This window comes from Dicentrarchus labrax, unplaced genomic scaffold, assembly GCF_905237075.1.
Source record: "Dicentrarchus labrax unplaced genomic scaffold, dlabrax2021, whole genome shotgun sequence".
In the NCBI taxonomy this organism is placed as follows: Eukaryota; Metazoa; Chordata; class Actinopteri; family Moronidae; genus Dicentrarchus; species Dicentrarchus labrax.
The window spans coordinates 11,258,062-11,281,711 of NW_026136709.1; the positions used below are offsets into that span (position 1 = coordinate 11,258,062).

General features: G+C 40.2%; 5 protein-coding genes across 5 annotated transcripts in view; 1 reads left to right on the plus strand and 4 right to left on the minus strand.

The window, feature by feature from the left end:
- Positions 1 to 3,241, plus strand: part of cntnap2a (contactin associated protein 2a) — a 314,052-nt gene extending 310,811 nt beyond the window's left edge. The window contains exons 25-26 of the mRNA XM_051410449.1: positions 343 to 414; positions 798 to 3,241. Coding sequence (XP_051266409.1) covers positions 343 to 414; positions 798 to 997 — 272 coding nt within the window. The 3' untranslated portion in view covers positions 998 to 3,241. The remainder of the gene's footprint in view (positions 1 to 342; positions 415 to 797) is intronic.
- A 1,617-nt stretch (positions 3,242 to 4,858) lies between these two features.
- On the minus strand, positions 4,859 to 6,468 carry LOC127369500 (lipocalin-like). Its single transcript, XM_051410944.1, has 6 exons — positions 6,301 to 6,468; positions 5,934 to 6,073; positions 5,765 to 5,844; positions 5,561 to 5,674; positions 5,343 to 5,444; positions 4,859 to 5,235 (listed from the first exon to the last, which is right to left on the minus strand). The coding sequence occupies exons 1-6, from the start codon at positions 6,394 to 6,396 to the stop codon at positions 5,216 to 5,218; spliced, it is 552 nt and encodes a 183-aa protein (XP_051266904.1). The 5' UTR covers positions 6,397 to 6,468; the 3' UTR covers positions 4,859 to 5,215.
- A 1,359-nt stretch (positions 6,469 to 7,827) lies between these two features.
- c8g (complement component 8, gamma polypeptide) lies at positions 7,828 to 12,137 on the minus strand. Its single transcript, XM_051410942.1, has 7 exons — positions 11,780 to 12,137; positions 10,542 to 10,681; positions 9,969 to 10,039; positions 9,760 to 9,867; positions 9,511 to 9,615; positions 9,200 to 9,235; positions 7,828 to 8,021 (listed from the first exon to the last, which is right to left on the minus strand). The coding sequence occupies exons 1-7, from the start codon at positions 11,963 to 11,965 to the stop codon at positions 8,002 to 8,004; spliced, it is 666 nt and encodes a 221-aa protein (XP_051266902.1). The 5' UTR covers positions 11,966 to 12,137; the 3' UTR covers positions 7,828 to 8,001.
- A 116-nt stretch (positions 12,138 to 12,253) lies between these two features.
- Positions 12,254 to 15,422, minus strand: msrb2 (methionine sulfoxide reductase B2). Its single transcript, XM_051410943.1, has 5 exons — positions 14,766 to 15,422; positions 14,164 to 14,261; positions 13,721 to 13,797; positions 13,326 to 13,473; positions 12,254 to 13,124 (listed from the first exon to the last, which is right to left on the minus strand). The coding sequence occupies exons 1-5, from the start codon at positions 14,878 to 14,880 to the stop codon at positions 12,993 to 12,995; spliced, it is 570 nt and encodes a 189-aa protein (XP_051266903.1). The 5' UTR covers positions 14,881 to 15,422; the 3' UTR covers positions 12,254 to 12,992.
- A 91-nt stretch (positions 15,423 to 15,513) lies between these two features.
- Positions 15,514 to 23,554, minus strand: armc3 (armadillo repeat containing 3). Its single transcript, XM_051410940.1, has 18 exons — positions 23,425 to 23,554; positions 23,138 to 23,197; positions 22,814 to 22,931; positions 22,286 to 22,411; positions 22,076 to 22,144; positions 21,799 to 21,974; positions 21,405 to 21,599; positions 20,975 to 21,158; positions 20,699 to 20,851; positions 20,505 to 20,613; positions 19,502 to 19,751; positions 19,249 to 19,385; positions 18,788 to 18,956; positions 18,382 to 18,476; positions 16,910 to 16,990; positions 16,420 to 16,587; positions 16,019 to 16,181; positions 15,514 to 15,811 (listed from the first exon to the last, which is right to left on the minus strand). Exons 2-18 carry the CDS (start codon positions 23,183 to 23,185, stop codon positions 15,605 to 15,607), a joined length of 2,448 nt encoding a protein of 815 aa, XP_051266900.1. The 5' UTR covers positions 23,186 to 23,197; positions 23,425 to 23,554; the 3' UTR covers positions 15,514 to 15,604.
- Positions 23,555 to 23,650: the final 96 nt, after the last annotated feature.

The following is a 23,650-nucleotide window of genomic DNA, read 5'->3' on the forward strand; positions in this document are numbered from 1 at the left end:
TAGCACCGGTGTGTATCCATCCACTTCTGTCTGATGTGTGTTTGCAGTAAAACTGGAGCCAATATTGAAGAAACCACGCACTGTTCATTACAGTGTATCCTGTTTTTGCTTCAGTGTTGAAAGCAAAACTTTGTAGTTATAATTCAGTGCGAGTTATGCATGAAATTACTGAAATGTACTTTGTCCATCTGTTTGGTATTTTCATGTGCACAAATGGGTCTAGTGTAGCTATTCAAGATAGTTTTATTCGTAGAATGAACATAAAACATCTTAGACATTCTTTTAGTCTATTTATGTGTGGAAATTTAGTTTGATTTTGTTCTTTCTTCTTGCTGTGTTCAGATGCAGAGTTTCCCTTCAATGAGGAGAGAGTGATTCCTGATGGAGTCAACAGAGACTCAGCGATCATTGGAGGTAAAACATTTTATTTTTTTCACAGATTTTAGGTGTTAAGAGGTGAATCTATATTAACTGCTCAAAAATAACATAAATCACAAATAAGTCGGCACTGCTAAATGCCATAAATTAGTTGAGGTTTACCCACCTTTCCTGCTTATCCATAAGGTCAAACTTACAACACATTTTAAAAATGTAGTCTTTTAGCATAGATTGAAAAAAGGATGTAAGTAAATACTCCTCAAACCATTAATCTGATGTATTTTCTGTCAATCGGCTAATCAGTTAATCAACTAACTGTTTCAGCTTCACACTGAAAGCTTGTTCAAAAGTTGGTTAGTTGCTCAAAGCAATTTAATAGTAAGGATTGAAGATAACGATTGTTTCTGTGTCCTCTGCAGGTATCATTGCAGTGGTGATCTTCACCATCTTGTGTACTCTGGTGTTCCTGATTCGCTACATGTTCCGTCACAAAGGCACCTATCACACCAACGAAGCCAAGAGCAGCGGGGAGTCTGCCGGGGAATCAGCTGACACGGCCATCATTGGCACCGACAACCCTGAAACCATCGACGAATCAAAGAAAGAATGGTTCATCTAACAGGCAATGACGGGACTTTGAGAGAGGAAGTGATTCGTCAGACCACCAGTTGCCACAGAGATGGAGGAGGTTTAATTCAATGACCAATCACGGGAGAGATGAAGTAAAGGCCATTCAATAGGACAATAATCTCCCAGAGAAGGGAGACGTGGGAAAGACGTGTACAGAAATCTTTTTTGTTTGTTTGTTTGTTTTGTTTTTTTATATATCCAGAGTATTAGAAAGATAAGAGGGACAGTTATGCAGCGGAGCACAGCTGTAAGAGACTGTACATGTATATACTAACCGGCTTGTCCTTCTTTGTATCGTGCTTGGGAGTTTTCAGGAGTCCTTTGAATACTGTATATGACAAATAATTATACTTACTGGGTGGTGTGATAGCACAGATTTATTGCCAGTCTCTGTTGCATTTTGATTTTATTTTTTAACAAAAATCTTATATCAAAAATGATCAAATCAACATGCCAAACCCTTTTTATTTTTAATTTTTCAGGCTGCGGTTCCACCAGTCTGTCAACACTCATATACGTAAAATGACATGCCACCTATATTGTGGTAATATAGAGTTGCATATGGATGCCAAAAGTCACTTTGTAAATACAATATTTTGTGTTATTTTTTTTTTTCTCAAAAGATTTATTCAGAGTCCAATACATACAGTAAACACTAATGAGAAATTTCAGATCTATATTACAATCATATCATATGTTTGTCCATTACATTATATATGTATGAAATATAAAGTTTTATGTTTAAATCTTATGGCATTCGATTGTAAGGGACATTCCTTTCTGAGGAAGAACAGAAAGGGGTTTCTCAGAGCATGACAGGAAATCATGACACTCCATGGTTGGTTTAGCTCAGCACGGCAGCTGTCCTTTCATTTGGAATGGGTGTAACCGTCAGCCTTTACTCATTCATACTTGAGCAATCGGTTTGTTTTCTTTGCCAAACACTTACGTCTTATGTCATTAACCGATCGGCTGAGATATTTTCATTGTTTGATTTTAGGAGTTTTCTCAATATTTGTACATCTTAGTCTGACATTGGGCTGTGGGTTTACAGTGTGTGCATGCAGCTGTGCGTATATGTGTAGGTCAGATGAATAGAATTGGTTATATTGGACAAAAAGAGTGCCAGAAAAGATAGTTAGGACAGTCACATGGATGAGATCGAAGAACACTGCCCAACACTTAATGAGTTGTATTGATGCACTAAACTCTAGACATTAAGTGGTCGAAGCAGCCTAAAACAAAACAAAAAACACTGACATCTAATATTTGTTCAAGATCTGTGAGAAGTTAAGATGATAATTGGCTTACTAATCCATTGTGCCTTCTAGGTGTTGAGCCATGTCGCCTTGCCCCAGACTGCTTAACACAAACTTGCTACAAAAACTTGACTGCTGCTGCATGAAGTCAAAAATTCAGAATGAAAAAATCCAGCAAATGTAGAGGATTTTCTCATGTCCTAAAACGGTCAGACTTTTTCAAGCATAGCTGTATGGGTTCTTATGCAGCAGGAGCAGCTACACTGATGTATAGAAGCGCTGCACCCTATACAATACACGAGAGACACACACGCAAACATGCATGTTTGATAGAGCATGAGTCAAGGTTGTTCGTTCAATTACAAGAGCAACTTGCTCAGAATGAGGAGGCTGCTGCTTTGTCAACACTGAGTTGAGCTTCACTGTAACAGTGCCACTGTTGTCCAACATACATTCAAACGATGTACAATGTATATTTTCTAACCATGTTTTTTTTTCCTGTCATTGTTGCATATGTTTACCTTACCGTAGCATTTACAGAACAAACGTGTTCCAGTTGAAACCAGCTGCCAACTTTATTTTGTTGTGAATTTGCTTTTTGTGTGTCTGTTTGGTGAAAATGCTGCCATGTCACCCTGTTTGTGCATCATCGTCGCCTCATGGTTGAGTTCTAACTGTAGATCACATTATCAGAGACATTAGGACAGCTGGTGAACTCAGCCTGCCTTCTACTGCGGCCTCAAAGAAGACTTTCTCTGTCCACACATCACATCCATGAAGGCAAATGAGTGACTTTCCTTTTTTTTAAATTATATTACTCAGACTATACATAATCACGCACACATGCCCTTGACACAGTATGTGGTTTGAACATAATGGATGGTAATGGATTATCAGCTCCTACAGACAAGACCATAACCCATATGTTTTGCTTTCAGTTCTATTGAGTTCAATAAAGAGTGTTTGATCTTTAATGTCGGTGTTTTTCTATGCATCACTTACATGTTGACTTATAGACATCTTCACACACACACACACACACACAGCATTATGAGGCACTTGTCACACCTTATACCATGTAATAATCATAGCATCAGGACTAGCTGTAGACTGATTTGTGAGCTACAGCTACATTTCACGGCCTTTTAAGTAAAAATGCTATGAAATAAAAAGTGCAAGAATTATAAAATAATAAAAAGTGCACAGATGCAGTAAATAATTAATTTTGAAGTCTGAGTCTGAAACAAAGACTGGGCAGAATGATGGCACTTAAGGCAGGACCCTGCTTGACCTTATGTTTCGATTGCTTTGTTTGGCCCAGCGGCATACTGAAAGCGGTGGGTCACAAAGCTCGACTCGGCTCCATGCACAGAACCGTTATCATTTTCATCCCACTGGAGGCTGCAGGCCTGAAACCTAGAAGGGGAGAGTTAAAGAGGTTAAAGTGAGAGAAAGAAGGACAGTGAGTCAGAGAGAATGAATCACAAATATAGTAAGCCCAATACAATGTGAAGGCCTGTGTGAGACAGGGGATAGGCTGCCCCCTTGTGGTCAGACAGTGCAGCTTCTTACAGATATGGTTAGTGTTATTCAATATAACTTTATTTATGCCTGTAAAGGTGATTGTCTGCAGCAGATCAAAACCAGATTAACAGCTACCAACACAATAGATATAAAAAAGAGAAAACACTTTAAATTACAATAAAAAACAATCAAATGATAAAAGCTTAAAGCCGATATATGGAATTAGAATAAATATAAATATCTAAAAACACTGCTCAGTGGTCAACAGTGTGTGTGTGTGTGTGTGTGTGTGTGTGTGTGTGTGTGTGTATGTATGTGTGTGTGTGTGTGTGTGTGTGTCCCTCCTGCTGACCTGAGTACTCTTAGCTTTTAGCACTCCTTGTCAGGCTCATTCAGACTTTATTCCATACATTGTTATTCAAAATCTGGCACATACATTACCCACAATGCAACTCGACAGCAGGAAGCCAGAGCCATTAACATATAATATTATATCTTAGCTAGCCTCAAGCTGAGTTAAGGGGCGGACTACAGCGGTCTACTAAGCCCACTTCTTTCTAACTCCACTCCTCCAGTGTTCAGCCCCAACCAACATCATTTAGGCGTTATACAAGTTTAACATTATTGACTGTGAACCCTGTTCTCAGACATTTAACAAAGCTCCAATTACATTAAACTTCTGGGGAGCACATCTTCATTGTGTGCCATTATTAAACACTGTTCTCCTATTTCCACAGTAGAACCAAGACAATTCAGAGCCCTGTCATTATTACCAATATTGTAGTGAGAGGGCCTTCAGTCCATCGTCACAGTGAAGTTTGATTGCTTATTATCCATTTAGTATTATAGCAACCCTTTTAATCACTTTGTATGTCAAAATATTGACATTCCATTGAGTTGAGTTACCCATCAAATCCATATCTGAGCCTTATGTGTTTCTAACAAGCAGTATGTACTGTGTAATATATAGTTTCTAGGGATCTACTTAATCAACCGATAGGGGGCAGTGTGTGACTTAGTTTAAAGTATTTGAGTTTTTCAAGGAGGAATCATTCTGAACACTGACACATTTTTATTATTTTTATTTGTTTATTTCAACAAAAGTTAAAACACTCAGCAGTTACAAAAGACACACATACAAAAAGTAAACTGACAGTGTTCACAGTCTCTTATATTCCTTCCTGTTGTCTCACTATCAGCTCTTTGTTGTTCCACTCTGATGCCACAGTTAATGCGTGAGTTGGAGAAAATGAGCTCTGAACTAGGATCAGGATTGGTCTTTGGTACGCAGCAGGGGTCGGAGTGAAATGCTTAGGTTTTATTGTCTCAGGTGAAGCTTTGTGATACTGGGGTGAAGAAATAAAGACTTCTGAGATGAAAGCCTGGGACTTCAGAGAGCAAGAGGTGGCGGACGGCAGGAGACTTCACACCTCGGGACACTCAGCTGTAACAACATGCATGAGGGAGTGGAAAGGTTAAGTTTCTCTTATTACATCACATATATGTATACATTGTCCTATTAAAGTGCATTTTTCTATGTTAATGACTTACCATTCTTAGGCAAGATGACAATGTTGTCAGGGAGGACGCCAGTCTCCAGAGAGAACTGTGTGAACTTCTGCTGCAGGGTGACACTGGACTCAGGAGTGCGACCTACAGCACAAACACAGAATGGGTTGCCTTAACCTTCACCAAATCATGAATCCACCAGTTCAATGAACAATGCTTCCCCACAGGGACACAGCGCTGTTTGCTGTGGTGTGACTTACTGTAAAGCTTGTTGAGGACCTCAGACACTCCCTCCTTTGTCTTGATAGTGTGGACCAGAGCGTAGTCATCGTACACAACTTCAACAATGCGCATGTCGTTTTCATTGTTCCAAACTGATGAATGCAGAAGTAAACAGGTCAGGCTGTTAAATCTTTGTTTTTGTGTCTAGTCTGTGAGTTAGTGTTTGTGTGTTCTCTACTCACTTCTGCTGTGGAAGCTGAAGCGTCCAGGGGTGTCGGTTTTCTTAGCAAGGTGAGTCATTCTCCAGCAGGTACCATCAGCACTAAAATAGAAAAAGAGAACCAGGTCAGTTTACTTTAAAATCATCAGGATGTTGAGATTTGTCCGTATAATTACATATGAATCACTCACTTCAAATTTGCATAAGAGAGATCCAGGTCTCCCCCATCAGTTGGCACTATTACAGAGGTGCCCATCTTCATCCCTGCCTTGTGGTTCACAAACCACTGGGCGTTAGTGGCGAAGCCAACAATGTACCACTTGCCTGCCATCTAAAAGAAAGACAGAAGAGGGGAAATAAGAGGTGAGTGGTTATCTTGTATGTATTACACCACTCACTCCTGTCTCACATATTCTTAAAAGTAAGGTTTGCTCCAGTAAGTGCAATAAACATTTCAACCAACCACAGATGCTTACAACTCTCCTTTACTCCAAACTGTTAATATTTGGAATATCAGCAATAAGCCTTGCAGCAGTAATACTTCTGCCTCTCTCTTACCTTTGTAAGGTCAAAGTCTTGAACTGGTGTCACATCGGCGCAGACAGTCAGTGTGCACATGAGTGCAGCCAGCAACCTCAGCAGTGTGTTCCTCATGGCTTCTCCTTTGTGTTCTGGTCTTCTTCAGCGGTGAGTGAAGTATCAGGACGAGGTAAGGAGGAAAAGGCAAGTGGAGGCTCCTTATATCCTGCTGAGTCCTGCTCCCCATCTCCTCCTCCTCCTCCTCCTCCTTCTTCTGTCTCCTCCTCCTCCCTCTCTCCTGCTGCTAGCTTCTGCATTACAAAAACTCTTTGGCCTTCACCCATCGGCATGCAAATCACTGCCGTTACACAACTGGCACGTGTGGATGGAGGAGGGGGACGTGAGGAGAGAAGAAAAGAAAAGCAAGATAGGTACATAATAGGGTTCTTTTAAACCCCCCCCCCCAGTCACAAATGCTCTTACATGACTAGGCTATCAGAACAGCTGTTTGGTAAGAGTGCAAATTTCTTAACCACATGGTACATGAAAGCTTCAAAAAACATATCACATACACAGTAAGAAATAAGAAAGTAGAGGCACTTTTGCTGAGCTTTTTTTCTCTTTGAAAAAAAGACTAAAATCAACTCTATGAGCCAATAAACACCACTTATTTAAGATACAAATGAGAGCTTTCTGGATATAATAAACCAGTTGTAGTAAATGTGCCTTCTCTCGCAGCAAACTGCATTCCTAGCACCTTTGAGGCAGTGATATGCAAGAACTCCACAGAGAAAAAAGCTCTGCCAGTGTTGCATACAATGATTGGATTGTTCCTTGCAGTTAATTTTGAGTATTAGTAGTTTCACAAGACTTTTAAAACAGTAGGAATTTAACAGAGATGCCGTTCACTCCTTTCAGTTCTGTAACACACAGTGAGAAGAAGAGTTGGATGAACTCTATCACCTTGTTTGACATTAAATGCTGCATAAATCTGCTTTATGTGGAAATAATAGCCCCCTAAATCCACCACTGTGTTAAAGGACTAGTATAATTTACTTTATGTAGTGTGTAATGTGCTCCTCGTTTTGGAAAATGCATTGATGGACTCATCAGAGGTCCTTTTGTTAAGAGACAAGACAGGCACCGACTTGCAATCAGCCGGTTATGTAACAAACACACACACACACACACACACACACACACACACACACACACACACACACACACACACACACACACACACACACACACACAAAGGTGCTGGGTGGAGGAAGGGACAGCAGTAAAAAGCACATTAGTTTTGTAACTAAACTCACTCAACCCCTTTAGGGCTCCACATCTGGGCTGCATTAACTCCAGCCCCCCCCTCCCTCGTTTGTGTACACACATCCCAAAAGCATGCATACAGGCAGACACACACTCTGAATGTTAAACCTCAGAATAAAATGATGTGATGGAGTTAACACTATAATAAGCTGCACATAAGTATGGCACCTCACCAGAGCCAGCTGATGGCAGATAAGGCCCATTTTGTCTCTTTTTTTTAACAAAAACATTTGACAATAATTTGATTATGTTACATTTTATTTTATTTATCTGTAACTGGTAACATTAAAAGCACCTTGGTGCAGTCTTTCCACAAGTTTCTTGCTGATGTTCACATTTTTAACATTCAGATAATATTCAGTATAATCTTCAACACTGCAGGGCTGGATCTGTCTGCTGCATGACTCTGCCTCTTCAGCATGTGGGGACACAGTCTGTATAACAAAGAGTGACAGGTTAAATTACATAGAAACTGTTCTGCTGTTTTAACCAACCAGTGGTGATTGGATAACATGTTGTTGACAAAGTTTAAATAACTGATTGTTGCACAAGTTGAATCCAACACATGCACAGCCTGCAGGGGCAAACGTGGAAACTGTTTGGGAAGAACACGGCAGCAGATCATTGGTTTCCTTAGAGAGCTGCTCTCGACCAATCTCACTGTTTCTCCCTCTCCTTCTGACTTCTGATAGGCAAAAGTATCCACCACCAAATCCATGTTTGCTGTGCTTTTGTAAAGAGTAAGTTCTTGCTCATTTACCCCAAATCATACCCTTATAAACTGGCATTAAATAAACTGGTCATACATTTGAGTGAAACAAATCTTTAGTCCATAACTGGAGTTCCAACATATTAAAAAACATTTAGTCACTGTTTATAGTTATATTCAAAACCTCCAATAGCCTTTACAACATCAATAATAAAGCAATAAGATTTTACAATCCAGTAGTGAATAGCTTGTCCATTCAGCAACACAATATATCTTATCAATTCCATTAATCATATATATATAAATCATTTAATTCATATACACTACTGTAATCTCTCTCATTGGCATTACTGCAGAAACATGTCTACAGTGTAGACACAAAGTATCCATACATAATAATTACAGATTACACTCATTATAGTAAGTAACAGAGAAGGAGAATACATATTTTGTCATTCAGTGGCCAGCACACAGCAGAGCTGCAGCTGTGAAGGTGAAATGAAGATTGACATGTAATGAACTGAACCACTGAGCAGAACAAAATGCATGAAATACTGCAGAGCATGGAAAAGATTCTGAATGCAATACCATGTGCAATAACCTCTGAAAATATTCAGTATACTACACATTAAGCCTGCAAGATACACTAAAGAACTGAAAATCATTTATTGCTTCTTCTTTTTTTTTTTTTTACACTTTCCAGAAAACCCTTCTTGTTTGAAAGGGGCATTTTATACATGTCGCTATGTCATGGGGATTCAATAAAAAGCTGTATTTGCAACGTTTGTCAGCTGCTGTATTTCCCTCTGCTCCCTTTTTATGCTAGTCTGTTAACTGTTTATTTTCTTTCTATCAAATAATTATGGCTACCTGTTATTTAATGGTTTTACACACTGAACTTACTGATTACATGTTCCTGGTCCACAGTTCCACAGTGACCTAGAAGGGGGAAACAGTTATTTAAAGGCAGCTCAAGAGGCAGGTGTATATATATATGTGGAGAAATCAGTGAGCAGAGTTTGAGTATTGTGTCACATTAATGCATTATGTTTTAAATTTGTACTCCTTTTATTTTGAAAAGTAACGCAATATATTCCAAACTATGTTAAGAAATATGCTGAATCTGATCAAGCTAGATTCTAGTGGCTTTTTATGCCACCTTACATTTAATATTGCAGTTGCTAACACAGTTTATTTCAGACAAATATACGTACTGTAGGTGGGGAAGGGGAATAGGTATGCCAGTCCCAAATGTTGTTTTTCAGCAAGCTGCTCAAACTTGGTCAACATTGGCTCTGACAGATTGTCTACAGACCTGCCTGCATACACAGCACCAAAACAAACACTATGACAGTACAAATGCATTTTTTTTTACAGTGCAGTCTCAAAAAAAAAAATCTGAACTACCACCTGGCTTTTACATTTAAAATACCAAACCACGGTCATATGCCAGAGGAACCCACCATAGAGCTTCATGGTGATCGTGCCCCGTTTGTGGTAATACATGATCGCATAGGAGTTGTAGTCCGTTTCCCCGATCACTATCTTAGTGTCCAGCTCAGGACGAGCTCCTGGTGGAAACAACAGAGGGCACAGTCAGACTAAAGGATGCTGCAGTGCACTCTAATTTATGAATCAGGCTTAATAAGGTAATAAAAAAAGAGGCACTGACCTTTAAGTGTTAGCTGACCTGGGGTTGGTGACAGATGGTAGACCTGTAATATCTCCCAACACTGGTGGTTACTGAGGGGGGAAGAGAAGGGTTTGTACTAAAAACTAAAAACATATACATATACACTTTATATACATGGTGTTTTGTAGTCCAACCACATGCCCTAGGTCAGATTGAACTATGTTTCTAATGTCATATGAGAAAAGGACAAAAGAAAATTGTTTTTCTCTGCGTTGGCCAAACAGGATTTAAAACCCTCAAATCACAATATCACGGAATGTCCCAGAAAAACATGACACACACTTTTTCAATTTAAATGGAGTATTGCACTCCCTGTTTTTCTACAAAAGCCAGGTCAAGATGACCTAAAAGCTTTGAATATGGTCAGGGAATGCTGGTGGATTCAACTTGTTTGCCTCCTTCTTCCTGTTTTTGAGGACACAAACAAAATCAAACACATGTGGTTGGAGCATGAAGTCAGTGTGGCATATGTGCCCCCTCTGCTGATAAATCAAGGTACTGAAGAGTCAACAGTGAGCTGCATGCACAGTGTGCTCAGACGGTGGTACTTACTGTCTTGTTTTAGTGCTAACAGACAGTGTTTGGTCAGGGGAATTTGTGAGGGTCATGACTGTAGGCTCCACCTGGGTTCCATGTTTTATCAGGTAAGAGCATTTAGAGGCAGTGTTTAGCAGGTACCATGTTCCTGTCATCTGCAACACATGCAAGCAGGATGAGGTTGGAGACATGACAAATAAGCAAAACTTTCACATATCTCCTCAGTGTCGGAAATAATATTTGAAAATGGAAGGAAAATTCTTGGGACTTGCTTTGTCTCTCAAAAAAGGACATTTTTACAGGTGATTGACTAACATCAAACTTTTCATCACACCAAATGATCTTGATCTTGTAAACCCAGTTATAACAGAATTTGCCCTATTGGACCAGGGTCAAATAAACGTTCCCTGTCCTACCAATGAAAAGGATACATCTGCTTCTGAATGTTCTGCTTCATTAAAATTTGTTCTGTTCAAATTCTGTTTCACAGAAAATTCCCCTTACTGCCCAGAACTCCATGTTGATACAATTACACAAGCATGTCCACATTGCCAGCCCCCACTCTAATCTATAATCAAGTAGACTTACATGTTTGTATGTCTTATAAACATTTAATACATTTGCTAAAATGTTTCTGTTTTTTGCATGGGTACTTGGATAGAGGTTTGCTCAAGCAGCATTTCCATCTTAGTTGTTTTAGAATCCTTTCATATTCAGCAATATGTTAGATAAGGAAAAAAACTAGCAGCATTAGTCAATACCTGGCAAAGGTTAACTTCGCCTGTTCTTCTCAAAGCAATAATATCTCTTTTTCACTATTCTGTTAAGATCATTTCTCTAGGTTTCCATTGATTATTTTGAAGTCCTATTTGTTTATGCTATTGTGACATGGTACAAACAAGTGAGAAACAGAGCTGAACTGTCAGTGTGCAAAGGTCAGGTAACGGCACAGGTAAGTATTTACATTTAACAGTCACATTTATCAAAATGAGATTTATCTTTTCATGCATCTCTTTCCAGGCTGGTAACAGTTAAGTCTGAATGGAAATTAAAAATCAATCTATACCAAACCATATGCAATCTTTGCTCTACCTTTCCTAGTTCTGTAACTTGATTTAGAAGCGACAATCAGAAACATGGGATGGAAAGAAAAACTTAATACACAGATGTAGACATAATACAGAGGTAACACACACAGTCAAACACAGTACTGTATGTGATCTGTAACTCTGCCTCTTTCTCCAGTTTCTTACCTGCTGTATATCTATGTTCTGTGCAGGTTGGGTCACATCAGTAGCCTCAACCTTTGACTTCTTAGGAGGCCGTCTTTGGGGTCGTGGTCGACTCTTAGCCCCCCCTATAGCCTCAGTGGAACTCCACAGACACACGCACATCAACACTAAGACTACCACCATACATCGCCATAGTCGAGCCATCATACCACTAAAGAGTCAGTCTTGTTCTCCTATACTATTGCTCAGGTTCCTGTGTTCTTACTTTTCTTTTTTCCTTTGTATTGGGTTTTCTGTCCCCTCTGTCTCTGTCTGCAGTATACCCAATCTGCTTTACTCAACCCCAAACACACAGACACAGAAGAAATGCACAAACAAACAGGGAGCAGGAGACAAATAATGTGAAACAGAGGATGGCCTGTTAGGTTAAATATTAACTTGGTTTACTGGTAGAAATGAGGCCATACTGCAGGGGGCAACCATAAATCATAAATCTCATTATTAAATGCTGACTTTAATATCTTAATAAACTCTACAGTCCATACAGGGTAACCATAGATTCAGATAACGAACAAAATGTGCATTTATTGACAAATGATCAGTCAGATTTGCATCTTAACACAGTCAATTTGATCTACAAATGTAGCACCAGACGGAAAAACACACACAGCAGCAATGTCATAACCTACTGTGTTTTGCAATCTCCACAGAAAAAGAGGTCTTCTTAGTTCGGGCACAGTGAATTTTGACATTTTTCAAAACATGAAGACAAGTCAATCATAATGATTTTTTTTAACATCAGTGGTTTAGCCACTATGTCCCACACTAAAGTGACAAGTTGCTCATCCAAACTACACTTAGGGACAAACATAATTAAGACAAAATCAACAAAAATTTGAAAATAATAGAAAAACAATCAAGTGACTGAAAGAGCTGATGGTCTATAGTTTGAATTTGGGTTTGTTTGAATGTGTATGTATGTATGTTCAGCTGATTTGTAGACTTCTCTCCAGTGCGTTTATCCAAAGAGGCTGAGCTCAATCCAGTTTCTCTCTTTAATAAATGGAAAAGTCAATTCCCACCTAAATTCAAACATTAAAACATTTTGTGCCGCACAAGGCCTCCCACTTCCATCCCTGTACAGGTCAAAACCATACCCCTTGTCCTTGATTTGACCTGCAATAAATCAAACAGTAAGCGTGTTTTCAGTGGTTTAGGCAAGCTATGTAATTCATCAGTTTTCCTCAGAATTGTCAGGTGTGTTGTTTCCTCTGGCTTTAAACGTGAGGGCCACACTGTTGATACAGAAACGTTGACCTGTTGGATCTGGTCCGTCATCAAACACATGACCCAGGTGGGCATCGCACTGCATGAAACACATAACCAAAGTCATAAGCCAACCAAAACTATAAAAATGATGGTTGTATTTAAAGAAAAGCAAAGTATGGATGAGATACACATTAAACAACTCTGACTATACTGCTTCACTAGAGACTGCACACAAATCTATATGAACTGGAGCAACAATACTGAACAAACTGAACTTTGGCTTCATAGCACAACTCACATTTTTACAAAGGACCTCTGTCCCTGCACTACCCAGGCTGTTGTCAGGGCGACGAATGATGGAGGCGTGGCTTTCATCCCGCTCCCATGTCCCATGAGCCTCTTTGAATGCTGGCCAGCCTGTCCCAGAGTCATACTTGGCCTCTGAACTATCATGAGAGGAAGGAACATTTCCTCAGTTAGCATCTACCAATATATTTCTCAATAAACATCTAACACAAATAGTTTCAGCTAGTTTCCATTCAACATCAGTATTTGTAGTAAAACGGTGACTGTAGTATTTTTCTATAAAAATGTTTTCTTGTCACACATTGAAGCCAACAAGGGGTAAGTTACTAACAAAAAATACCAATATGTGGGGAAATATTCCTTTAACAATTAGGCGTTAACTGTTACCTGAAAAGTGGAGATTCACAGCAGACACAGTGGTACATCCCCACTTCTGAATGGTTGAGGTAGATCCCACTAAAGGGCTGAAAACCCACAAATACACACACAATGTTAGAAGCAGAGACACAGGACTAATAGTTGACTTCATGGTATTAGTTTTATGTCCTTAAGCTCATGATTTTAAGTGCAATAGAGTAACTTGTCTTTTTTCTTCTTATTATTACATGTAGAAATCGCTCTGTGTTTCAAGCTGAGAGCAGCTTCTAATTAATCAAACACCAAAGACTAGCTGAGAAGGCTGAACCTGACACAGGTCAACAATACAGTGATGAACAAAGTCCATTTGGAACTGTGCTGTTGTTTATGAGACAATATGTATGTCAGTCTGGTAGACTGAGGTAATGTTGGTTTGACACAGATCACTGTATTGGTGTGTATGCAGTACTCACCACCTCAGTCCCTTTCTCTCTGGTGACTACATACTGCTCAGGGGTCAGTTTCTTTTGCCAGTCTGTAGTCTCATCATAACGGGTGAGAGACCGCAGGCCTGCAGAGAGAAGAGGTTACAATCGAAAAGTCACAGATGAGTTTTTGTAAGTGCTGATCTATCATGAACCCTAAATTGCTATGGCAGGGTTTCCTAGCCCTTTTAACTAAAACCTACAATGTTAAACCACAGACATTTATAAAATGTTTGTTATCACATGACTTGGAAACAGTTAACTGTACTGCTAAAGGTAGAAAGGAAGCACAAGGGGAAAGGGTCACATTTCTAGACAGTCTTTAGACAACAACTCAAGTAACAGTAAAATTCCACTAATCCCAGATTTATTGGTAACCCCCTCTCTGCTTCTAACCACAGTCCTCCTTGCACAAGCAATAACCCGTAGCTGCCTGTTTCTTATTCCTAGTGCCTTCCAGCAGATTTACATGCTCCAGCATCCGTGAGAAGAATAAAGCATGGTGCACCTGCAGGAGTTTGCAGCCTGTGATACTATACGGTATAGTGCATATCCAAAGAAAGAAGTAACAGTAAAGAAATCAAACGTACCTTGAGATGTGGATACAGAACGGATGAACACTGGGATCCTCCTCGGTAACACCACGGATCTGGCTGTGGCGTGCTGAGAAACGACCGCGAAGAGACGGGGTACAAAACGAGACATGTTTGGTGCTGCTGGTGTGTCGGCTCCTGTGTAAAGTCAAGTGCACGTATCAGTGGAAGCCAAGAGCGCTCGCTGTGTCGGGATTGTTCATGCCGAGGCGAGTTCGCGCTGGTCCTCCCCCGGCTGATGCAGGCGGTTTGCAGGGTGACCCGGTCAAAAATCACACCTCCGGATATATAGGTCAAAGTGGCTTGAGTTTTCTGGCTTTTTATTGCTGACCGTGTTCAAAGACCGCGTTCAAAGATTCACCATATCGTAATTGTGGAGCACATTTATGGCTAGAAAAAATGCTGCATTGGAGGAGGGGGACTGGTCTGGTGTCAGTAGTTAGTAAACGTGTTACAATCTTTTCAACAAAACTAGTAGCCTAAGTCCCAGTATAGTACAGTGAGGTTATTATTATTATACAGCAAGGTGGAATTAAAAGACACATATTAGAGCAGCTTTATTTGGACCTGAGTCCCTATGTCTCCTACAAAATAAATAATGAAAAAATATTTTTTCTTTTCAATTATGTAACTTTAGTTGAGTCACAGACAGCTGGCAGTGTCCACCTGCTAACCAACTCAAAGCTATATTCACAGACAGTTTCCCCTTTTGGCTTGTGCATGAACTAAAATAATCAACTGACCATTTTAATAGTCTAGTTTAATAGTTGTATATACAATAAAAATCAACCATCTATAATGCATCTCAGTAAAATGTCAGGTCACAGCATTATGTACTATATAGTCTGATATTGCACAGCAGCAGAGGTATTAGCTTTCAGCAGACTTCCAGGCTGGTGCATAAGGTCCACTATGTAGCAGCAGGGCTGTGAAGAGCGACCATTGCTGGAGGGATTCCCACTGAGGAGGAGAACCTCGTTCCAAGCCCGGTTGTACTCACCCCTAACAAGTGTGCAGCTCATTCCGATGGAATCAACCAGACACTGAAAAATGTAAAGAGACGAGACGGGTCGGGATATCATTATTTGGAAACGAGATGAATTAAATGAAGACGGTTATAGTGTGCATGAAAACTTGAGAAATGCAAGGAAGGGGCTGAAAATGAATTGTATGTCAAAATAAAGTAAAATGTAAAGGGTTTTTACAGAGAGAACAAAGCTGATGATGCCGTGTGGTTGCTTCAGTGGTACCTTGAAGAGAAGTGCCCTATGGCAGTAGATTCCCCTTCTGATCAAACCAATAGGAACTACATTAGACTGGAGCTGAAACTTGAGCTCGCTGAGGTGCAGCACCCATGGGAATTCGTGCAACTTTTCCATCTCCACTGCTCCACCCATGGCTTCACTCACCAGCCTGGCACACAAATCCAGGCACACAAAACCCATTAGAATTCAGGAACCTTTTAAATGTTGCATCCTTAAGTCTTACAAAGGTAATTTTCTATTGTGTGTTTACTGTGTATCTGTGCTGTTGACCTCTGATCACATGTGATTTTGGAGATTTGAAAACAATGACTGCTAATCATTTAATGAGATGATTTGTGGTGGCATCTCTGCATGTCGGTTACATGCTGACTGCATTAATCCGTCACCTGGCCAAGACAGCATACTGCCCTCGTTCATCACTCAGTGGAAGGATGGATTTTTTGGCCTCTTTAACTAGAAGCTGCAATGAGACGTCATCCATCATCTTCCACGGTTTCTCTGTAGGAGACTCTGGCTGGGTCTCATCTTTCTGTTTGTCATCACCTTTCTTCTTCCTGTACAGAGAGACGGGACATTAAAAAGAAATCTGAGTCAGTGTCTTAAAAATAGGGGAGAATATCAACGGTTTTACAGCACTATACTTAAAATATTACTTTAAGAAGCCTTAATGAAACAACATTTTACCATATAATAAAGTAATAGTAAATATTTGTGTTTAACATTTCTTTGTAAATTACAGACTAAATAAACCTAATAATCCTACATTTTGAAATACCAACCATTGTGTTAGGATGTATAGTACTGGCAAAAATAACCGAGGCTATGTTATATATGATACCTCCCCCACCCAACAAACACACACACAGACACTCTCACCTTGGTGTCCTGCAGTCTCCCTTGCTGGTGTCTGTTTCTGGTGGGTTACTCTGCCTCTCTTCTGGCACATCCACAGCCTCTCTGCCACAGAAGTAAAAGAAAAAGATGGTTTATATAACTAAACATAGAACTGTTACTCTTTTTCTCATAAAGCAAGTTCTGTTGCTGGACTGCAACATACAAGGGTTATTACGACGAGAAGTTCTTCTCTATCTTCTCCATTGTTCTTGTCTCTGAGATGGTTTGCCAGTATCCAAGAAAGGAGTATATACATGCAACACGTGTAGAAAACACACATGAGGATACATACACACTAATAATAAGTAGTAATTATGTATTGTTACTTTTTATTTCTGAACACATTATTATGTAGGTGAGAAAACCTCAATTTGCTGTGGTATCCAAACACTGCAGCATTTTCATTCACTTTAAAAGCAGACATATAGGATCTGAAATTAAGTCTCTTCCTCTGCTATTGTAATATTATGGCCAAAACTATTTGAAATGCACAACTGCAAAACTCCCTGAGCTGCTTTACCGTCACATCTTGCCAGTCTACCACATTATGTTCTTGGGATATTCTGCAGACAAACAGGAGCAAAAGCTGAACCTCCCTGGTTAAAGTAATTCCAGTCTTAGTTTAAAAAAGGCACTGTGGTTCTCAGGAAATGTATTCTAGTAAGAGACATTTTGTTTTATAAAGTTAAAAAGTTACACTTTGCTTCATACTAAGCCATGGATGGATTACATAACAAACTACTTAAGAATGCCTGAGATGTTGTGTGTGTGTATGCATGCTGAAATGGGGACAATGGGGTGGACCTGAGGTACCCTGAGGGGGTACTGCTCTCTTTGGCAAAGTTAATCCATCAAAATGCTGAAAGCTTGTGGGAGCGTTAGTGTGTGTGTGTGTGTGTGTGTGTGCATGTACAGCTTTTAATACATATGGTGCGTTTTTTATTTTGTGTGTCTAAGTCAACACCTACATATATGTTCCATCTTCAGCATGTGCACTTGTTCATGTTTGTGGTTGTGCGTCTAAGTCCATTAGTCTACTCTGAGTGCGTTGCCATCTTTAAAAAATGGGATGGTTTACCCTGTGAGGCCACGCTAACGGGGCACGCTGAAGGCAACGGGGAGACGGGGGAAAAAAGGAGAGAAAGGAAAAGAAGTGGAGCACTGGATTGGAGCAGACAAGGGGAGGGTGATAGTAATCAAACAGCCACAATGAATTGTACCGACAAACTACATGGTGTGGCTGGGAGTGCAGGAAACTTTTCAGCCAACGCTCTACCACTATCTGTGTGGTTGTTCGTGTTACTTTCGCACTCCGCTTGTAATGTAAGAGGCATGGTTAGTTGTGATAGCTTGGGGTAGGGGTAGAGTTTACTGAGCTGGAATATAAAGCATACAAATAATAAACAATGTTTACTTCTAGTTTGTAGGAATTTTCTAAAAACAAGAAAACATACTCTGCTGCTGTGTTGACAACAATAATGGGCTGGTGCTGGTTGACAGGCTGCTTGGACAGTTCCTCTAAAGTCAGAATCTTCTGACCTGGACGAGCCTGAGAATGAGAGAGAGAGAGAGAGAGAGAGAGAGAGAGAGAGAGAGAGAGAGAAAGAGAGAGAAAACAGTTTTATGCAAAAAATCGAAATGTTAAAATATCCTTTGCTACACTATGTTTTCTTCTTCACAAAAGGAAGACGGAAAAGAGAAAAATGTTGTTGTGATCATGTTGGTCAAATCAGTTTAAGAAGTTAAAGTTTAAAAAATGACTAATTATGAGCACGTCTGTAGTTTGACAGCTTTTTTTTTTTTTATTTAGCTTTCTTTCTGTTTCACAAAACTTTCAGTAGCGTACACACATACACACACCTTCCCGGCGTCATAGAAGCCATCGCTAATAATATCACTGGAGGCCAAATGACTTGTCAGACTGTATTTAACAGACAGGTTGGAGTTGAGCAGGCTGATCAAAGCCAACTCGCTGAAACTGCTCCTACGATTTACTGATTGGTTGATTTCCTGAAGCATTTCCAGAGCTCTGAAACACACATACATTCATATATTTAGACTTTGATGATGAACATAGAAATGCACACAATAACCAACAGGTACGTAAATGAACAAATGACCCATACTTTCTTATGTAGCCATACTTAACACTGTCCTATACCGCCATCTACTGGCTATTTAAAAAATTACTCTGAGTTGGCTACCAGCTATACTTTTACTTACATTACAGACATTACTCAACAATGCTTCTCCTGTTCTACATTTCATAATTCATCCTTCATGCCCTGATGTCAGTGTTATCTGTCATTTCAGTGTCTTACCCAAATTTGCACATCTCCACAGCGGTGGGCTCATTACTGGCACAGACACTGATAGCCAAGCATACATTATGCAACACCTCCTTGTGATAGGAGTGCAGCAAATTGACCAGCGGTTGAAGGCCTCCAGCACTTTGTAGCTATGTAGGACAGGTGGTGAAATTTAGGTAGTCAGTGAAAGCATATGAAATATTTTTGGAGAATTTAAAGGAAACTGTTGTCATTGTTAAACATGAGAGCACATACAAACACTAACCTCTGCCCTAGCTTCTGCATCACAGGCCAGCACTGCCAGGCACTGCGTGGTGTTGACCAGGACCTGTGTATTTGTGGACTTCAAGGGCTCCACTAGAGCCTGTACGGCTCCATGTGACAAGATGCTGCAGCGGATAACCTCCTGTCCTGCCATGATGCCAAGTGTGGCAGCAGAATTGGCCACCGTCCTGGGACAGCTTCCATAGAGCTGCTGGACAAGGATCTCATGGCCTCCTGCCTCATACACGGCACTGAAAGATACCACAGAAATGGGTGAGAAATTTACTTTAAACCTACAGAGCTGACTCTTAATGCAATCCAACAATATAGCAAACAACAAAGTATTTCTTTAATGTGTGTGCGACATATGTGATTTGCGCAAATAAGTAGGAAAAACAAAACAAATAACAAAACAGATAAGAACACAAATACTAACAGTAAGAGAAGTAAAGGTTTTTAGATTTAGATTAGATTCAACTTTATTGTCATTGCACAAAGTACAAGTACTAAGACAACAAAGTGCAGTAGACAACGAAATGCAGTGAAGGTGACAGTAATACTGAAATATGATGTCAGATAGTGGGAGATGAGTATAGGGAAGATTTGTCAGGGAAATGAAAAGGCGGGAGATAAAATGGAGAAAGGAAGAGAAGAGAGGTAAAGAGATATTCACTGAGGGAGAACCATGAGAAGACAGATGAAGCATTAAATAATTTGTGAAGTGGAGAGGAAGGCATACTGCTCAACTTTAAAACCACAACCTTATTCTAAGCCTCGATTTTAGACCTTGCAAACTTATCACTGAATGTCATACACATCTGGCAATAAGTTACACAGAGGACATCATTAATATTTTGTGGTATGCACAATCAAAAGACCATGAAATTATAAATTTTCTGGGTCTTTTACTGTACTTACTGTAGGTATGACATTTGTTGTATATACAAAAGATCTAACTTACTCCAAGAATAATAAAACATGAACGTAGGTCAACTATCACTCACAATGTGTTAAGCTGGTTGCTATGTGTGAGGTTAGAGAGAGCCTGGGTTGCTGCTTCTTTCAGCACCAAACTCTCATCATTCAGCAACTGTACAACTGCAGGGATACCACCTGAAACAGACAAAAATACAACTCACTCACATTTAATTGTGGTAAGTGTGTTGACAGTATGGTGCTTGTGTGAATGTGTATGTACCCAGGTCTCTGAAGCTGTCTTTGCTGGCTAGGTGGAAACTCATGGCGTCCACAGCCTGGCAGGTAGCTGTTTTCACGCTGACGTCCGCCACAGACAGAAGCTCTACCAGGACCTTCTCCACGTTCTCCTCATGGAGCAATTTGCGATTCTCAGCTACACACACGGCCATGGCCCCATGCACATACACACATAATGACAAGAAACACACAGAGCTAAAGTAAAACTATAGTTGGAAAGTTAAGAAAATGATTAACTCTTGTGTCCTTCTGTGCTTACAGCTCTGAGCAACCTTGGCAATGCATTTAACAGCGTTGGACTGGATTTCAGACACATTGGGGGTGAGAATAAACTCCATCAGCCTTGTCAGTCCTCCCCCCTTGTGGATCAGCTGGAAACTCTCACTGTCACTCAGACAGTTGGCAACTACCTGTAAGGCCTCAGCATTAAGGTCACTTAAGTCCTGTAAGAAATAAAAACAGAGATAACAGGAGGAAGTAGAGGACACTGACCTTAAATTGGATACAGATTTCAGCATTGGGGGTTGAGAACAAGTACTTATTCAAAAGGAACCATTTCATATAATGGTGCATATATAGGCAGTTATTACCCTCTACAAATTCTTACTTCTCATTTTTATTAACACTAAAGGGCAGGACGAAGATATACATGTTACCACAAAAGCATGTGTTCTCTCTCAGACACCTACCGTATTACTGAGGATATCCATGAGCTTCTCAAATCCTTGCTCATCCCTGAAGGCGATGCGTGTATCTTTATCAGTGGTGACATTCTGCAGCGTCTTCAAAGCCAAATGCTGAATGACAGGAAAGTCTGACTTCAACAGTTCCAGAAGTGGAGGGATCCCGCCCAACTCATGTACTGCAAGACGACTTTGGTAGTCCTTCATATATATAGTAAAACAGAGAATACAAGTGGACAAAAAGAACCATTTGAATTTCACCATTACCAAGACTATATCTTACAAAGCACACAGAGATGTTTTCTGAGGCTTTTGAGATACTGATTAATGTAACTCTAGTTGTCTAAAATGAAATTTGTCATAACTGCATAGCGTTATAACCTTCTCTAGGCTGAGTCACCTGAACTAGGTTGAAGATGATCTCTATGGAGTTCTTCTGGACATCTGGGTCTGGACTGGATAGGAGCTGGATTAGAGGTGGCAGGCCCTTGTTGTCAAAGATCTGGACCTTACAGATGAAATCCACTGACAGGGAGGCCAGGCACAGTGTTGCAAACTCATGGACAACTACATCTTCTGGAATAGGAGAAACAATAAATAGTTGGGGGTTTTTTGCAGCTAATATACAGGAAATGTCTACATCTGAGTCTATTCATCTTGTGATCAAAATGACTCACCTTCAAGTGACAGTTTGTCAATGATTGATGGAATGACATCTAATTTTTTAAGAGCATTCTTTACATCACCTTTTAATAAAAAAAAACATGAGACAAAGTGGTCAGGAGGTTGGTCTTTAAGTTAAAGTCACATCGGTTGCATTGTAAGCCACCAAACCAAATGACTGAGAGGGCAAGTCTGCACTAATGTTTGTATGTTGTCTGACTCACTGTTGGTGGCCATGATGCCCAGGGCCATGACAGCGTTGCGTCTGACCAGCTTATTGTTGTGATTGATGAGGTGACAGAGCGGTGCCAATGCCCCAAGTCCCAGCACAGAAACCTTATTCTCATCTCCTAACAACAGGGGGAGACAGTGAACAGGAAAGTTAAGCATGCCACTGCCAAACAGACCTGAGTGCCTGTCCACATTTATGTATCAGTAATGTAGTTTAGATGCAATGTGACTATAATATAAAAGAAAGAGGCTGAAGTGGGGATTAAAGCTAAAATGGGGTGGTACTCAACACAGTAATATTAATTCACAAAAGAGATTTTGATTCAAAATAACAAAATTTTAAACATTTCAGCTGCTGTATAGTGCTTTATGGGGGGTTGAATGGAAACATAGTAGATGATTTCACAGGAAATGTCAGGAAATGAGACAAGAGTGGTGGACACAATATATTTTGTGCTTTTCTGCTGCAGGGTTGCTCCCCAAAAACACAGAAAGTGTTATGAGTGGGAAGCCAACTGTACCTTTCTCTGCAAATGCGTGGATCGCCTCGCAGGCTTTGACAAGGATGTCCTCCTCTGGGGAGCTCAGCAGGAGCACTACTGTTGCTGGGGTTTTACCTTCCACAGGTAGTGGTTCAAACTGTGAGAGTGTGTGTGTGTGTGTGTGTGTGTGTGAGAGAGAGAGAGAGAGAGAGAGAGAGAGAGAGAGAGAGAGAGAGAGACGCTTTTTAACTGGTCTTACATGTTTTCAGACCAGGAGGATCTATTTCAGTGGACACAAACTATGTAGCGCTTCAAGCTTCATGGGGTAAAAATGAGGTTTTTTTCATGACATGGCTCTCTCACCGTTTCCTTGCACGGAGTTTCACTCTCCTTCTTCACTTTCTTTCCCATTGTGCGAGAGTCCTGGTGAGAAAATGCAATTTAACCAAATGGGTCTAAGCAGCATTTCCTTATCGTTCAATAGCTGCTCAATGTAATCGACTCCATGAAACTGTCATAGCTAGGCTAACGTAGCTAATCCACAAAGCTAACCTGACAGCTTAGCTGGCGACACAGTAGCAGTGTTCCCAGTACGCATTCAAAACAGACAAACCTGAATATCACAGTCTCAAATATTTACTGTGACTTACCTATTTTAGTTTTCCAAACTAAAGGACAAGTTCAAGATGTATAACTAGACAGTCGGCCAGAAGAACCGGACTGTAAGTTTAGTGTTATGGAAAAGGAGGTTGACACCGCGTTGCTAGGCAACGGGTGCCACGTTGGGCTCAACAAGGGTTTGAACATGTTCGCTAGAGCAAGGTTAGTATAGTAGAAGCAAACCAGTATAATGTATATTATAAGCTTTAAATATTA

Bases quoted from the DNA above. Each gene is read 5' to 3' on its own strand.
- armc3 (XM_051410940.1), bottom strand. From the start codon at position 23,185: ATGGGAAAGAAAGTGAAGAAGGAGAGTGAAACTCCGTGCAAGGAAACG. The intron at 16,991-18,381 runs GTATGTTTTCTT...CTTCTGTGGCAG, and splicing joins GTTGTCAACACAGCAGCAGA to AGAGGCTGTGGATGTGCCAG. The intron at 15,812-16,018 runs GTACCACTGAAG...TACATTTTTCAG, and splicing joins ATAGGGCACTTCTCTTCAAG to TGTCTGGTTGATTCCATCGG.
- LOC127369500 (XM_051410944.1), bottom strand. From the start codon at position 6,396: ATGAGGAACACACTGCTGAGGTTGCTGGCTGCACTCATGTGCACACTG. The intron at 6,074-6,300 runs GTAAGAGAGAGG...TCTTTCTTTTAG, and splicing joins AAGACTTTGACCTTACAAAG to ATGGCAGGCAAGTGGTACAT. The intron at 5,236-5,342 runs GTAAGTCATTAA...ATGTTGTTACAG, and splicing joins TGTCATCTTGCCTAAGAATG to CTGAGTGTCCCGAGGTGTGA.
- c8g (XM_051410942.1), bottom strand. From the start codon at position 11,965: ATGATGGCTCGACTATGGCGATGTATGGTGGTAGTCTTAGTGTTGATG. The intron at 9,616-9,759 runs GTGGGTTCCTCT...CTGTGTATGCAG, and splicing joins GATCACCATGAAGCTCTATG to GCAGGTCTGTAGACAATCTG. The intron at 8,022-9,199 runs GTAAGTTCAGTG...TTTGTTATACAG, and splicing joins GGACCAGGAACATGTAATCA to ACTGTGTCCCCACATGCTGA.
- msrb2 (XM_051410943.1), bottom strand. From the start codon at position 14,880: ATGTCTCGTTTTGTACCCCGTCTCTTCGCGGTCGTTTCTCAGCACGCC. The intron at 14,262-14,765 runs GTACGTTTGATT...TTCTCTCTGCAG, and splicing joins TTCTGTATCCACATCTCAAG to GCCTGCGGTCTCTCACCCGT. The intron at 13,474-13,720 runs GTAACAGTTAAC...CTCTCATGATAG, and splicing joins TGTGAATCTCCACTTTTCAG to TTCAGAGGCCAAGTATGACT.